Here is a 15964-nt window from a genome sequence, read left to right as displayed (position 1 = left end):
TTTGGGCAACTAGCTAATCTCAAACTGAGCAAGCTAAATTCACAGTTATGATGCACTATTTCAATTTAGGATAATATTTGTTATAAGACTAATATTTGAGTGTAGTATACCAATAATCTGTTTTTATAACTCTTTGTATTTTTGGAAATTTCTTAACGGATATCTGGTGAAAATGGTGTAAGAACTTTTGTGCTTTAATAGTATTATACTCTGAATCTGAACTTTTTTCTTCCTCATCAGGTGATTTTAACAGCAGAGGTGTCTGGAGGAAGTCACGGAGGAAGAATCTTCAGATCGTCAGATTTTGCAAAGAACTTTGTTCAGACCAATCTCCCTTTCCATCCTCTGACTCAGATGATGTATAGCCCTCAGAATTCTGATTATCTTTTAGCTCTCAGCACTGAAGTAAGTATAGTTGAGGAACTTGTGTTGCTTTTTTGCATTTTTATAAACTGAAAATATACAAAAGAACCCTATAGGAAATGCCTTTATATTGGACTGCTTTCTAGTGATTTTTTAAGGCATGAATTTGTATTTTTTGCATTATTTTCCAGTTTGGTAAAGGGCATGATTTTCGTGTACTATCTATTCCAGACAAGTATGATATCTAGCTGTCATTACACATTTTTTTAAGTGAGTAGATGCAGTGTGCTATCAGAGTAATGAACTAGAAAACAGTTTAATGTAATTATTCTTGTGTTTCAAGGGACAAGCATAAACTGTCAAACTCCTGATGTTGTTATTCCTTTCCTATGGCCAAACCACATCTTCATAATTTTTTTTTTGTTAGTTCCCAGTATATAAATCATATTGATTTCTATCTTTGATACTCCTGTATTAAATATCCAGAGTTTTAAATCTCTGCATCCCCTACCATATTCCTATACTGTCCCCAGGAACCTGTGCCTCTCCCTGACCCTCCCACCTCTCTTCTGAAACTTCTATGGGGAGCACATTTCACTTTTCCTTTCCTGGAGGACCAGTCTCCTTTACCATCGACTTTAAAGGCCCAAAGTGGCTGAGTTGCTAGACTGTGATAATCATAATTATACTTTTCGTTTACATGGGCTCTTTCTCATCTTATTTCTTAGAGTGTGGTCTCCTGACCTGCAACATCAGTTAGAAACCCCTGGGAGAGTCTTTTAATATGCAGTTCTTTGGCCCCAGTCCAGACATAGTCCGCCAGTGACTTTTGTTTTTGAGGTGGCTAGTATTTTTAACAACCTTCCCAGCTGTGTCTGCACACTAAAATTTGAGAGCCATTGCTGTGGGGACAGAAAGTGGGTCATCAATGTGGACAAGTGGGGCTGAGCAAAGGGGTAGCATGGGGAGGATGAAGAGCTGTCTGGGGTCTGGGCCTTCTGTGCAGATCTTTGAGCAGAGGGAAGGCTAGAAGATTCAAGGAGATCAAAGTTAAGTTTAGGCAAAGGAGGCTAGAGGAAGGAAACTGGCCTGCTGGGTAGGCTTCAGATCTTAAAGCAACAATTCCAGGAAGTCAGCCTCCAGCAGCTTGAGCTAGGCCCTTCGAGGGAGCAAGGAGACCCCCAGAGGAATGGACAGAATCAGCAACCCCCCCCCACTTTTTTTAAAGATTATTTATTTATTTATTTGACAGGCAGAGATCACAAGTAGGCAAAGAGGCAGGCAGAGAGAGAGGCAGAAGCAGGCTCCCCGCTGAGCAGAGAGCCTGATGTGGGGCTCAGTCCCAGGACCCTAGGATCACGACCTGAACCAAAGGCAGAGGCTTTAACCCATTGAACCACCCAGGCGCCCCAGCAACCCCCCTTTTGAATCCAACCCCATTGCCATTACCGAGTGTCTTAAGATTATTGAAACACGCTGTCCTCAGGAAGAGGTAGTCACAGTCTGCTTTTATATCTGTTTCTTCCAGTTAAGGGTAAGTTGGAGGTATAAATAATCAGGGTTGGGGTGCCTGGGTGGCACAGTCAGTTAAGCATCCAACTCTTGGTCTCAGCTCAGGTCATGATCTCAGGGTTGTGAGATTGAGCCCTGCCTCTTCCTTCAGCTCAGGTCATGATCCCAGGGTTCTGGAACCGAGCCCTGCATCCGGCTCTCTGCTCAGCAGACAGCCTACTTCCCTCCCCCTTCTCTCTCTGCCTGCCTCTCTGCCTCCTTGTGATCTCTGTCAAATAAATAAATAAAATATTTAAAAAAAAAAAAAAGATTCTCTCTCTTCCCCTTTCCCCCACTTGCTCTCTCTCTCAAATAAATAAATAAAATCTTAAAACAACAACAAAAACCCAGGGTTGAGAAGACAGACCAATATGTACTAAGATATAACTATAGGTGATACCAGATATTTCCGAGTAGAATTTGGTAAATTAGAAATGCTGGGAGGTGAACGTTATCAGAGAAAGAGTTACAGAAGGAAGAATGGTGGGTAAGCGTGGGGGAGCACGTAGGTAAATTCTGCCTAGATCAGCCCCTTATAATTACAGCTGTACCAGGACATCTCTGTCCCACCTCCACTGGGTCTGGGCCCAGTGGGCTTGTGTTGCCAGTGTAAAGGACATTGTCAGTCTTTATCTTACCCAGCCTTTGCTACATTTGAAAATAAATGGCCAGTCTCTCCTTTTGGGAACTTGGCTTCCTTGGCTTCTTTCTTACCTTCTAACCATTCCTTCCTGGTCTCTTTCATAACTCCTGTTATGAAACTCCTTTGAAACTATATTTCAAACTCCTGTCAATCTACCCTCAAGTTGCTACTGCTCATTTCATTTTGAGCAATCTCCTCCCCTCTGACCATTGTAACTGTCCCTGTAATGTGTAAGATTCTCAAATCCATATTTCTGGCTTCCTCCTAGGACTTCAGATTTCTATCTTGCTTCTCCCCTATTACACACATACACAAACACACACACACACACACTCTGCCCTACAGGAAAAAGCTACCAGTTCTACCGAATCTAGTTTCTAGATTCTTCCTGAGCCTATTCCTCATAGGTGTGGTTTAGGGCCTCACTAACTCTTTTTTTTTTTTTTTTTTTTTTAAGATTTTATTTGAGAGAGAGTGAGTGAGCATGAGTGGGGGGAACAGAAGGCAGAGAGAGAAGTAGACTTCCTGCTGAATAGGGAGCCTGACACAGGGCTCGATCCAAAGACCCTGGGATCATGACCTGAACTGAAGTCAGACACTTAGGCAGCTGAGGCCCCCAGGGGCCCTGGAGCTTCACTAACTCTCAATGAACTAATGAGGCACTACTTTTTTACTGCTTTTCCTGTTTCTGGTCTAAAATCCATCTCTCCTGTTGCCATTCAAGTATTATACCTTTAAAAAAGTAAAACTGAGGGGTGCCTTTGTGGCTTAGTCAGTTAAGTGTCCGACTCTTTTTTTTTTTTTTTTTAAGATTTTATTTACTTATTTGACAGAGAGAGATCACAAGTAGGCAGAGAGGAAGGCAGAGAGAGAGGAAGGGAAGCAGGCTTCCTGCTGAGCAGAGAGCCCGATGCGGGGCTCGATCCCAGGACCCTGAGATCATGACCTGAGCCGAAGGCAGCGGCTTAACCCACTGAGCCACCCAGGTGCCCCAAGTGTCCGACTCTTGATTTTTGACTCAGGTTCTGTGATCTTGGGAATCTTGGTAGTCGTGAGATTGAGCCCTGTGTCAGGCTCCATAAGCATGGAGCCTGCCTAAGATTCTCTTTTTCCCTCTGCCCTTCCTCTACTCCCCCCATCCCATATTCACATGTGTGTGTGCATACTCTTTCTCTCTCAAAAAAAAAAAAAGTAAAACCACGGGCCCTCTGTGAGCTGGCCCTAACATCTCTCCCTAGCATGAGCCCCTTCTTACCTCACCTTGGAATTTGTGCTCCATCAGTGTCTGATGTCTTTGAACTCCTTGCCGGCGCTGTGATGTTTTATCCCCTCTGGCCTCAGCTGGTACTACTGTGTATTTGTGCAATAACATCCCATCTCCCCATTTGCCTTCTTATGGTTACACTGCTCATTATTTAATACTAGTTCAGCTGTCTTCACAAACCTTCTCTGAAGCATTGTTGCTCCCCTCCTTATTCTCACCCTGGACACAGTGTTTCCATAACTTACCACATTGTATCAAATTCTTATCCACGCCCCTTGTTAAACTCTGAGCTCCTTAAGAACAGGGAATATATTGTTAGAATATGTTGTCTTTGTGTCCCTAGTGCAACCTCTGGGACAGTGCCTGGCACACAGTAGGCACTCCATAAGCATTTGTTATTCTGAATTTCCAAAACCCTGAAGGGGCCCCCATCACTCAAGTGTGTATGGAGGGCAGGCTGCTTGATGGAACTTCAGTGTGTGTGTTTACTGTCCCAAATGATTAGATATGAATTATTAAAGGTCATATAAGCAGCTGCACAAGACAAAGCTGGAATTCTGATAAGTCATTTATAATCTTTCAGAATGGCCTGTGGGTGTCCAAGGATTTTGGGGGAAAATGGGAAGAAATCCACAAAGCAGTATGTTTGGCCAAATGGTGAGTAACAGAAGACTCCATCTGTGCAGGGCCCTAACCCTATCCTGACAGTGCTGCCAGAAGTCACAGGACTAAGTACTGAGCACCAACTACGTGCCATGTAGTCTTCAGGGTGCCATGAGGGGCCTAAGGGGAGGGACATGACACAGATCTTGACCTGGAGGAACTTCTGATTCTGCTGGGAAATAATCCTTAATCTCACTAAGCATTAGGATATAAAGTGTAAAACAGGGCGCAGGACTGAGTAGCTGCTGCCCGCAAAGGTTTGTTCTCCATAAAAGGTGACGTCAGTCAGAATAGCATAACACACAGCTCTGACCTGGGACTTACGTACTTCTCTGTGGCCAGATTTATATTCCCTCACCTAGAGATCCATTCCGGCTGTGCGGAATGTAGCAAGGAATCAGGAAGAAAGCCCGGAGAACCCCCAGAGCGCTAGAGTCACCCTGTGCGTGCACCAAAAATCCTTCCCCTCTCTCGGTGGGACACCCCCAGCGCGCGCGCGCGCGCGCACACACACACACACACACCTCCCTGCTTAAGATGATGCAGCTGAGGAGCTCTTACTTGGGAATTGGGTCACCTTTGTTCAAAACTGGCTTAGTCAGTGGCTTAACCTCGCTGGGCTCTAGTGTTTCCCTTTTGTGAAAGATTTACTGGGGGGAGTTTGGGGGATGGTGGAGCAAGAATTGAATTAAAAACCTTCATACCACCACAATTCTGATTATGCTCCCACCCTAGAGCCTTTTCTTTCTCTTTGACTAATTTCAGCAAATTTGTGCATCTGGTTTCCCTGTTGAGAGCAGATTGGTGCCTGAGGTGGGGGGTATGAGTGCTAGCAACCAGCATGGCCAGCTTGAGACGCCACTGCTGAGAGCAGCACGGAGGCAAGAGAGCTGTAAAAGCATCCACACCAGAGAGGCCATGACAGGATGTGCTGCTTTTGTGCCGGATCAAGAGAGCCCACGTAGCTCAGTAACTTCTAATGGGAACACTGTGTTACAGTATCAGATGCTTGATGTTCATGAACATGACCCATAGTCCCAGGGAAGAATTTAATAGTTAATATCCTCTACTTAGGGAGTCAGGGAGATGTGTAATACATTGCTAAATATATCTACTGAAATTAAAATATTAAAAAAATACTGCTTCAAGTGGCCTTTTCCCAGAAACTGCTGATAAAATGAGGTCTGTGCTGCCGCGCTCTGGGACACAGGCTACATCTGCATTCGGTCTGTGTATTTTTACGAATTGTGTTTGTGCCTTATATGGTCTTATCAGGAAGGAAGTAATTTTAAAGGAACTAAGTTAACAAGTTGCTTCACTCTCAGTGGACCTAAAGTATATAGGACGTGCTCAAGTAAGACTATAGTAAGTTTTGGTCATTAAAACTCACCATGATACATGTATATCAAATCAACACAGTATGCACTCTCAATGGTATTTGTCAGTTAGACCTTAAATAAAAAGCCCAAAGAAGCAAACGGAAAACTCATCTTTAAAGCCAAACCTTTAGGGTTTCCTGGCTGGCTCAGTTGGTAGAGCGTGCAACTCTTGATCTCCGGGTCATGGGTTTGAGCCCCATGTTAGGTGTAGAGATTACTGAAAATTTTTTAAAAATCTTAAAAAAAAAACCTAAAATTCATTTTTATTTTACTTTTTAAAAAGATTTTATTTATTTATTTGACAGAGATCACAAGTAGGCAGAGAGAGAGAGAAGAGGAAGCAGGCTCCCTGCTGAGCAGAGAGTCCGATGCGGGATTTGATCCCAGGACCCTGAGATCATGACCTGAGCTAAAGGCAGAGGCTTAACCTACTGAGCCACTCAGGCGCCCCTAAAATTTGTTTTTAAGTGGTATTTTGTATCCTCTATAGGTTTTTTTTTTTTACTTTTGTAACTTGTTTCTTTGATTAGTGTCTAAATACAAGATAATTGGACAGCTGATAACTATTTACACACCTTTTAGATCTTTGATTTCTAGGAGTTGACAGCCTGAAGTGCTGAAAGAACATGCTCAGAGCCCACCCCTTGTGCTGGTGCTCAGCCAAAAGTACTGCCAGGTCTGAACCTACTGTCCTACAAACTCCCTTTCCAAGGTAGAATTTAAATAATTCAACCTCTGACCTAGCTGTCTATTTGAGATGAAAGAACTAAGTTATTTAGCACATGCAAAGCATTGAACTAGGTTCTGAGGGGAAACAACAAAGCATAAAACTTCATACCTGTCCTAAAGAACCCGATAATGTAGTAGGAGAGGGAGGTGTACACTGTTCCATTAAAATAATTAAATAGGAGACAAAGGAGTGCCAAATGGCTGGTGCAGAATGGCATGGTGCTCTAGAACACAAGGTTTCTCAACCCCTGGCACTCATGACATTTTGGACTAGAAAGTTCTTTGCTGTGGGGAAGTCGTCCTAGCATTGCAGGATGGTTAGCAGCACCCCTGGTCTCTGCCCATTGGTACTAGCAACAACTCCCCATCCCTCAGTTGCAACAATCAGAAATGTGCCCTGGGGAGTAAAGTCACCCCCGGTTGAGAATCACTGCTGTAGAAATTTGCAGCAAAGAAGCTTTCCAGGTGGAGTGCCAGGAAAAGTTTCATGGAAGAGCTAGATTTTCAGCTGGAACCTAAAGACTGTGAGGTTAGATCTGATTATAGGAGAGAAAAAAGCATTTCAAGCCGGAAACAGGAACAGCAAATGCAAGAGGCAGATTTGGAGAGTGTAAACAGACCAGTCTGACCATCTGGAAGAGTTCACGTGAAGTAGTGGACAGGCAAAATCCTGGGCCAGGCTGGGGGGCACCTTGACCAGTGTGGCTAGGAGAGTCCAGCACACAGCACCCCAGAAGGCCGTTTCACCTGGCACCCATGGGTGGAGCTTATCACTAGAATCTTGCTTGGAGCTTTGTGACTGCCATTGACAGCAGTCTTGAACCGTGTCTTTTCTCTGTCTTTGCCTCTCTTTAGGGGATCAGAAAACACCATCTTCTTTACCACCTATGCAAATGGCTCCTGCAGTAAGTATATTTTAGTTCCAAATAAGAATGTCCTGTGGTCCATTCACAGTAGAATGTTCTGGGTTGTAAGAGATAGAAACACCAGAGATCCTTCTATTCTTCTGTAGTTTTAATAGCTAAGATAACTGTCAAGGATTTTAAAAATTTTGAAAGTACTGAGCCTAGATCGAATAAAAACATGAGCTATACAGAGAGGCAGTGTACTTAATTTTAGCAATGTGTTTACATAAAGTAATTATTAGGCTACAAACAATAACAAGTCGAAAGAGCATGGAGATTGTGTTGTGATGTTGTCAGCTTTCCAAACCATGGCACCATTTCAAAGAAGAAAGCATGGTCTTTCATTTATTCATTCAACAAACTCATTTTTTCATTCACTGATTTGCACACCTGCTGTAATATGCCATTCACTGTTCTAAGGATGGAGAGAGCAAGACACCCAAGCTTCTCTTATGGGGCTTGAGTTCCAGTAGGGGGTATTAGATGATCAGCAAGAAAACCAAAAACTCAAACAAGACTACTTAAAATAGAAAAAGATAAGTGTGCCATGAAGAAAGCAAAACAGGATGCTGTGGCCGTGACATGTTTATGCAACACTGTATTTGAATTAAGTAAACTCTGGCATTCTGTCTAGTGCAGAACCTCACATGTACAATATTAAAACCCAAATGTGAATTCCCTATATCTAATGCTGTGTCATTTTACATTGTTATTTGATTAACAAGCATAGAATTAAAAATCGTTTAGCTATAAAATTAACATTCTAAAACGATTGTTTTGGGCTGAAGGCTCACCAGTATGTGAAATTTTAATTAATGTTTTGTCTTGTTTAAGAAGCTGACCTTGGGGCACTGGAATTATGGAGAACTTCAGACTTGGGGAAAAGCTTCAAAACCATTGGTGTGAAAATCTACTCATTTGGTCTTGGGGGACGTTTCCTTTTTGCCTCTGTGATGGCTGATAAGGTGAGTATTGCCTCTTTTGGCAGTTCTGAAATTTCTGTAAATATGTCTCAAATGGATCCCTTTTACCACTAGTACTGGCAGAGTTTCTTGCCTTTTTGTAGTGTTTAGTATCACTAACATTTGGAAGTAATTCTTTCTAAAGGCTGATTGATTCTTCTGGGCTCTGCACACCAGCCTGTTGTCACCATATGATTACCCACAACCCCAGAATTTGGACTTTACTCAGACACAGATACCTGAAAAAAAAGCAATCCACTTGCTCACTATCCAATAATGATAATAGAAATAGGTAACATTAATTAAGTACCTGCTGTATTCTAGATACTATTCTAGACCCCAGGAATATAGCATTGAACAAAACAGATAAATGTTCTGCTCTCAGAGCTTATATTTAAGTAGGGAGTTAGATAGATACTAAACTAATAAATATGACATAATATTAGGTAGTGATTAAAGCTACGAAGAAATCTATAACAGAGTAAGGAACTAGAATGTGCTAGGAACTGGAGTAGTCCTGTTTTAGATCAGGTGGCTTGGATGGGCTGAGACCCAACTGAAGGGAGAGCGTAGTTCTGTGTACATCTGGGCTGAAGGAGCAGTAAGCACAAAGACAGTAAGCACAAAGATTGGAACATGCTGGAAATATTGAAGAAAAGTGAGGATGGCTTCATGGCTAGAGCACAAAGAAGGGTGATCCAAAGAGGGGGAGCCAGTGGTCAAATGAGAGAAGACTTTAATGGGCCAAGACCTTGGGTTTTCTTCTTCTTGTTTTGGGGAGCTATGAAAGGCTGTGAGTGGGGGAATAGCGTAAGTTGGCTTCTGTTTCGACAGAGTAGGTAGGTGTAGAATAGCCTGACGGGCAGAAATGGAAGTACCAAGAGCAGCTAGGAGCCCGTGACAGCAGGGAGAGAGATGGTAGGCTGTTAATGTGGACGAGTGAGGCAGTGGTAAGATCTTGGATGTATTGTTAATGTATTGCCAGTAGGATTTGCTGATGAATTAGATGTGGTTTGTGAAGAAATGAGAGGAACCAAAGATAACTTTAGAATCTTTGCCCTGAGCAACTGGGTGAATGATGGTACCATTTCCTGAGATGGCAAGAGAACTAACTTTGTAGGAGAAAAGTCAAGAATTCATTTTCGGGTATGACATGCCCACTAGACACCTAAGTGGAAATGTCGAGTAACATTTGGGCATGAGGCTCCCCAGCTTATATGGTATATGAAGCTGTGCAACTAGTTGATATCTTCTGGAGGACTGAGCGCATGCTGGAGCACCCCGGTGACACTGAAGGGTTGGAAAAAGATGAGAATCCAGCAAAGAAGACCAAGAGGGAGGTGGGGAATCAGACAGGGATGCCACGAAATCCCAGGGGAGGAAGTATCTCAGGAATAAGGAGTGATCAGCTGTGTGCAACTCAGCTGAGATGTGGGATTAGAGCAGTCCTCAGAATGACCCACTTTAGTTGGCAAAGTGGAGATTGTCGGTGACCTTGACAAGTGCAGTTTCTTCAGAGGACTGGGGTTAATGGACTGATTACAGTGGGTTCAGAGAGAATAGGAGTGGAGATGGGGAAGTAGACACAATGACTTCACATAACTCCCTCCAGCAGTTGCACAGAATCTTCCCAGCAACCCGGGAGCAGGTCCTCTTGCCTCAATTTGTATTTGAGGAGATTGAGTAACTTGCTCGGGTCACCGAGAGATGGAACTGTGGTGGGAATCAGAATGACCCACTCTGGAGGGGGCCTCCTGTGGTGCAGCGCTAGTCTACCAGGTCACCACCCTACTGTACGCTTTTGAATTCTAGTTCTTACCTGCAACAGTAAGACTGAAAGTGAACTTCCAGGTGTGAGCTAGAGACGTAAGTCAAATGCACTTGCCACTGAACTTTAAAGAGTGTTTAACATTAGGAGGCGCTGGGACTAATTCTTGTGCACTGGCCAACTGTGTCTAGTAGGTACTTTAAGCTCTTCCTCAGAGAGGAGGTATTACCTGCCTTCTTAACAGACTCCTTTCAGCATATAAATACCTCCTGATCAGCTCCCTTATATTGGCCACTTCCCAGGCTGTGCAGGACTTTCATTATGGCGATTCACAGACCTTTATTCCTTAAGAGGAGACGTGTCACATCTTGACTTCCCTGTGATCTCCCAAGCATGGGTTTCATCTCCCTTTTTTAGACTCTTAATTATCTAGTTCTTTGGATTATGCCAGGACTATCTCAAAAAAACCAAACTTCTGTGCAGCAGTCATCATTTTAAGAATTATCTGAGCAAGCATATGTGAATGCCTATAAAGCCAAACTAAGATGGCCCCATCACCCCTTTAGCTCTGTTGAAGGAAATGGGAATGTCAGAGGTTGGGAAGGTTATATCTTACAGGGCCATACCAGAATGAAGAAGCCAAAGAGGAAGTCAAGATAACCTTTGTTATAATAGAATGGATTGTTCTATGGCCTGGAACTTTGCTAGGGGTTGGAAATTGCTTTGCTAACTGGTACTGGGACCTGTCAATTATAACAGTTGTACCTAGTGAGGAAATGGATAATGATACTCATAATTATGAATAATAAGGTTCCTATTCATGTCCCTGCACAGGGCATCTTGGCAGAAAATTAAAAAGATAAATATTGGCATTTGTTCCAGGATACAACAAGAAGGATTCATGTGTCAACAGATCAAGGGGACACATGGAGCATGGCCCAGCTACCTTCTGTGGGACAGGAACAGTTCTATTCTATTCTAGCAGCTAATGATGACATGGTGTTCATGCATGTCGATGAACCCGGAGGTAAGAGCTCTTTCAGCGGCCCGCCCTTGAATGCTTAGAGATGTAAGCTTCAAGTTCGACTTTGAACTTCCTTCTTACATGTTGACTTTTTCACTTACCCCGAGGTATTTATTATTGTCATACTGAATATACTGTCTTACAGAGAATATGTAGTCTCTGTTAGAAAAGCCCCTTGCTTTGACTCTGTAGTATGGTTTATGTGTATGCTCAAGTATTCTGGAGCACTGCTGCTCAAAGAACGGTCAGAGGACTGGCACTGGTTTGCAAACTCTTTGTTACCAAGTAAGCACAGAAAACAATAGCAGGCATTGAGAAACTCCTATAGCCTTTGACCAAGTCTTTTTATATCTGTTGAATCTAATCATTAAAAAATGGTGGATTATATTTTGTCTATCTTTTGTACTTCACTCTTCTTATGATTAATTTTTATTATACTTTACAAAGGATCAGTTTGTGCCATAGTAGAAATTTAAAAATTAATCTTTTACCAGGGCACTTGCCTGGCTCGGTCAGAAGATCACGTGACTCTTGATCTGGGGATTGTGAGTTCGAGCCCCACACTGGGTATAGAGATTCCTTAAATAAATAAAACTTTAAAAAAAATTGATCCTTCACCACAGATAGTTTGAGAAGCATTGTTCTGGAATATGAAGATTTAGAGAGATGTATGATATGAATCCAAAGGCATTGCCTCTGCCACCAGAATAGATCTGGGGAGGTCTTTTCTGTAGCATCTGATTAATCCAGCCAACAAACAGTATCTGCCATACTCCAGGCAACAAGCTGGTGCTGGAATTAAAGGTGGACATGAAAATCATGAGTATCAAACTGTGATTAATTCTCAGGTCTGCATCTACATCATGAAGAGAGACAGTTGGCTAATGTACACAGTCCGTACTGCGGTCAGTCGTGTGTATGGCTGGACTCTTGTTTTCCCTCTGTTCCCTCCCAGACTTAGTGTTTTTGTTTGTTTGCCTATTTCAGATACCGGATTTGGAACAATCTTTACCTCAGATGATCGAGGCATTGTCTACTCCAAGTCCTTAGACCGACATCTCTACACCACCACAGGTGGCGAGACAGACTTTACCAATGTGACCTCCCTCCGTGGGGTCTACATAACAAGTGTGCTCTCAGAAGGTGAGTCTGGGTACAGCTGTCCTTCTCCTGAAGATGTTGGGAGTTGAGGTCGTGGGGGAGAATAATGGTTCTGATCCTGAGGTAATGTTGCTCGCCTGGCCTGCAAAACTATCCATGTAAATTCTGACTCTTTATGTTACGTAAATTATGGTAAACAGGATTAAAAAGAAGTAAAGCAACAGCAGGTAAAAAGAAAGACTTTTTGAGTTCTATGTTGTTTAGGGTAAGTGTTAAAAAAAATAAGTTTTCTATATAGGGAGGTTCAGGACTGGGGGAATGAGCCTGAGTTTGAACCACTGCTTGCTTTTCTCCTGGTAGAGGGCACAGCTATAGCCAGCCAGCATTTCTCTTGTGTTCTACTCAGTAGTTCTGCAGAGCTCACTTTGCTAAGGCCCAGTTGTACAAATAAACACGCCACCCTAAAGTATAAAAAGGCTCTTAAGGTTTTGTTTAAATATGTATTTATTTTTTGGTAGGAGGTGGGGCATTGTTTGTTTTTATTTGTAAATTTTATTACTTGTAGTGGTCTGCAAGGTCTTAATCAGTATTGGCCCCTGTTTCCTCCCTGACCTCAGCTGCCACCCATTTCCCCTCTACTTACTGCATTCTGGTCACTCCAGCCCTCTGCACACACACATGGTTTAGAGATGTGCAGGCACTGTTCTCTGTTTCCCCAAAGAGCTGCAAGGCTAATGCCGTGCCCCTTCCCATCTATGCTCATATGTTGCTTTCTGATGAGAACTTGCCAGGGTATCCCGTTGGAAACTTGTCTGCCCTCCCCTCCTCACAGATGCACTCAGCCTCTCTTTAGCAGGTTTTTCCCATACACTTATTGTCTCACGTACTATATAATTTACCTATTTACAGTGTCTGGTGTCTGTCTGATCCTGCCGGGATGTATATTTCCAAAAGTGGGTTTTTTTTTTTTCCTGTTTTGTTCACTTGAAAGAGTCTCAAGGGTTTACAGCAGTTTTCATAGTAGGCACGCAATAAATGTTTATTGACTAAATGAATTGTCCTTCATTTGCCTTCTTGTTTGATTTTCGTTGGACATCTCAAAGCATATTGCCTCTGAATTTAAACCTGCAATAGTTTATGTCATTGAAAATAGAACAGGGAAGAGACTTGTAGAAAAAAGGAAAGAAAAAGTACAAGAGGTCAGATACAGAGTAGTGGAGAGACAGAAACTAGGAATTATTACGCCAGACTCACACTCATACATTCAAATCCCATTCAGATCTTGAGAGTCCCTAAAACAAGCCTGGTATCCTGGCCTTCTCTGAGGAAAGAGTGGGATGCCTTCCCATTGTAGATTTTACTTCCAAGGCAAGCAAGCAAGCAAGGAGAATGGACATCAGCCTGTTTTGTTGGTGAGGAGATAAAAGGTATCTTTTCAAGAGTATCAGTCTAGATGATTCCTGTCATCAGCTGAGTCCTAGGAAGGTGGGAAGCCTTGCTCAGATATCGTGGAGTGCTCTCTGGATCAGTTTCCCACCAGCACCGAGCTGTTCCGTTGGATATCACAAGCTTGTGGGCCTCCAGACTTGTAATGGTATTGTGTAGTCTCAGGAGAGAGATATGCAATGATCAACTGAAGTCCATAAGATGCTTCCAGTGTTTCAGACTTAGTGTCCTTCTTCTCCCATTCAGATAATTCCATCCAGACTATGATCACTTTTGATCAAGGAGGAAGATGGAAGCATCTGAGGAAGCCTGAAAACAGTGAATGCGATGCTACAGCAAAAAACAAGAATGAGGTTTGTTTTAACCCAAGTGTCCTATGTGCTTGGAGCAAGGCAGCCGTTCCATTCTGCTCTGATGGGTGCCAGGCCTTTGAATAATGAAGTTTTGTAAGTGATTAGGGTCTGCAGCTGTAAGCCGAAAGTTTAGAAATGAGAGTAATGAAAGGAACTTAGAATGCAGGAAAAGGAACTATAAAGAAAAGCCAAAAATACCATGGATTATTTGTCTTCTTAAAAAAAAAACTGAAGGCTAAAATTTTGTGTCTTACTAAACTGCTGAATGCAGACAGAGCGGAAGGTGGGCCTGTGATCATTCAGGAGTCAGCATGGCGGCTCTGAGACTTTAGGAATCCTTCACGAAGCTATGAGCATTCATGAGCAGTGCAAAGCCGTGCTGGCCAGAAACAAATGGAAGAGAACTTGGCTTTCTCTTCCCCTCTGCCTGGGCTCCATGTGGCTGGCGGGTATGGATGGAGACGCCGTGCCATCGCAGGTGTGAAAGTCGGAGCTGACCCCTCTGAGGAGAGGCTAAGAATAGAATAGAGATAGAAGGGCATTGCTCCGGGAGATCCCAGATTCCAGGAGTGACGGGTCTTGACAGGCAAGAAATAAAGAAAAGAAAAAAGCTTTGTATCTGACTCCTAGGGAGTTTGAGAGGAGCGTGAGGAAACCCTGGGAGTTTTCTTCAAAAAGTGACAGTGTTAGTAGTTCCCAAGGTCTCCTCAGAACACCTGTGGCTAATAAGCACTCTGCTGTTATAGGTGGGATTTTTGTTTTGTTTGAGAACCTCAGACAGTGTGAGGTAGGGTACCTGTACCCCCCACAAAGCTCTCTCTCCTTCTCTGTACTCGTAAGTGCTGTGAGCCTCTCTCTCCTCTCCTTTTTTCCCATCCGTCTGCCATGGCCTTGCCTTAACCTGGCTGGGGCAGTGGACTCTCAACTGATGTGGCCCCCCTCACACTCCCATGCCTCTCCCTCCTCAGGACACGTTAGGCTTCCCCTCTGCCTGTGAATAAATGCTGTGCCTCTGACGTGGTGAATGAAGGTCCTCTCCTCCCTGACAGGCTCTCTCCTGCCTTTTCATTGTCACTGTCCATCTTATCACTGGTATTTTCCTTATTGTAGCCCTCTGCTGCTCCCTGAACACCCCACATGCACCCCTACCTCTATGGCCTTGCCCACGAGACTCCTGGGGAAATTGTGGCTGATTTTCCACCCCCAAGTCATTAGAGTTAGTAGAAATCCTGACCATCCTCCTGCCCACCTTCAGTTAGAATTAATGCTTCCAGGAGCCTGAGTGGCTCAGTCAGCTAAGCGTCCGCCTTCGGCTCAGGTCATGATCCCAGGGTCCTGGGATCGAGTCCTATATCAGGCTTCTTGATCAGCGGGGAGCCTAATTCTCCCTCTCCCCCTGCTCATGCTCTCTCTTGCGAGCTCTCTCTCTCTCTCAAATAAATGAATAAAATCTTTTTTTTTTTTTTTAAGATTTTATTTATTTATTTGACAGACAGAGATTACAAGTAGGCAGAGAGGCAGGCAGAGAGAGAGGAGGAAGCAGGCTCCCTGCTGAGCAGAGAGTCCGATGTGGGGCTCCATCCCAGGACTCTGAGATCATGACCTGAGCCGAAGGCAGAGGCTTTAACCCACTGAGCCACCCAGGCGCCCCTGAATAAAATCTTTTTTAAAAAATAGGATTAATCCTTCCTCTTCATTTCACCAATAGTTTGCTTGAACCTCTTTTTTATTGTAGTAAAATATATGATAGAACATGAACATTTTATCCAATCAGACCTCTTTTAAAGCATTAACTTTCTTGTAAAATCTCTCT

The 15964-nt window shown here is 43.3% G+C and overlaps 1 protein-coding gene across 4 annotated transcripts in view; it reads left to right on the top strand.

Moving 5' to 3' along the window:
• The window catches only part of LOC111143153 (sortilin 1), a 65381-nt gene that overhangs the window by 32114 nt on the left and 17303 nt on the right, over positions 1 to 15964 (top strand). For 2 of the 4 annotated variants that reach the window (XM_022496657.1, XM_022496658.1), the window contains 7 exons: positions 241 to 405; positions 4405 to 4478; positions 7448 to 7497; positions 8332 to 8462; positions 11110 to 11254; positions 12239 to 12394; positions 14045 to 14151. In XM_022496657.1, coding sequence (XP_022352365.1) covers positions 241 to 405; positions 4405 to 4478; positions 7448 to 7497; positions 8332 to 8462; positions 11110 to 11254; positions 12239 to 12394; positions 14045 to 14151 — 828 coding nt within the window. The remainder of the gene's footprint in view (positions 1 to 240; positions 406 to 4404; positions 4479 to 7447; positions 7498 to 8331; positions 8463 to 11109; positions 11255 to 12238; positions 12395 to 14044; positions 14152 to 15964) is intronic. The other 2 variants (XM_022496660.1, XM_022496659.1) reach the window with 1 other exon arrangement.

Source organism: Enhydra lutris, unplaced genomic scaffold (assembly GCF_002288905.1).
Source record: "Enhydra lutris kenyoni isolate GAN:26980312 unplaced genomic scaffold, ASM228890v2 scaffoldscaffold9, whole genome shotgun sequence".
NCBI classification, from domain to species: Eukaryota; Metazoa; Chordata; class Mammalia; order Carnivora; family Mustelidae; genus Enhydra; species Enhydra lutris.
The sequence above is the reverse complement of the archived record's forward strand: the minus strand, read 5'-3'. Positions and strand labels throughout refer to the sequence as shown.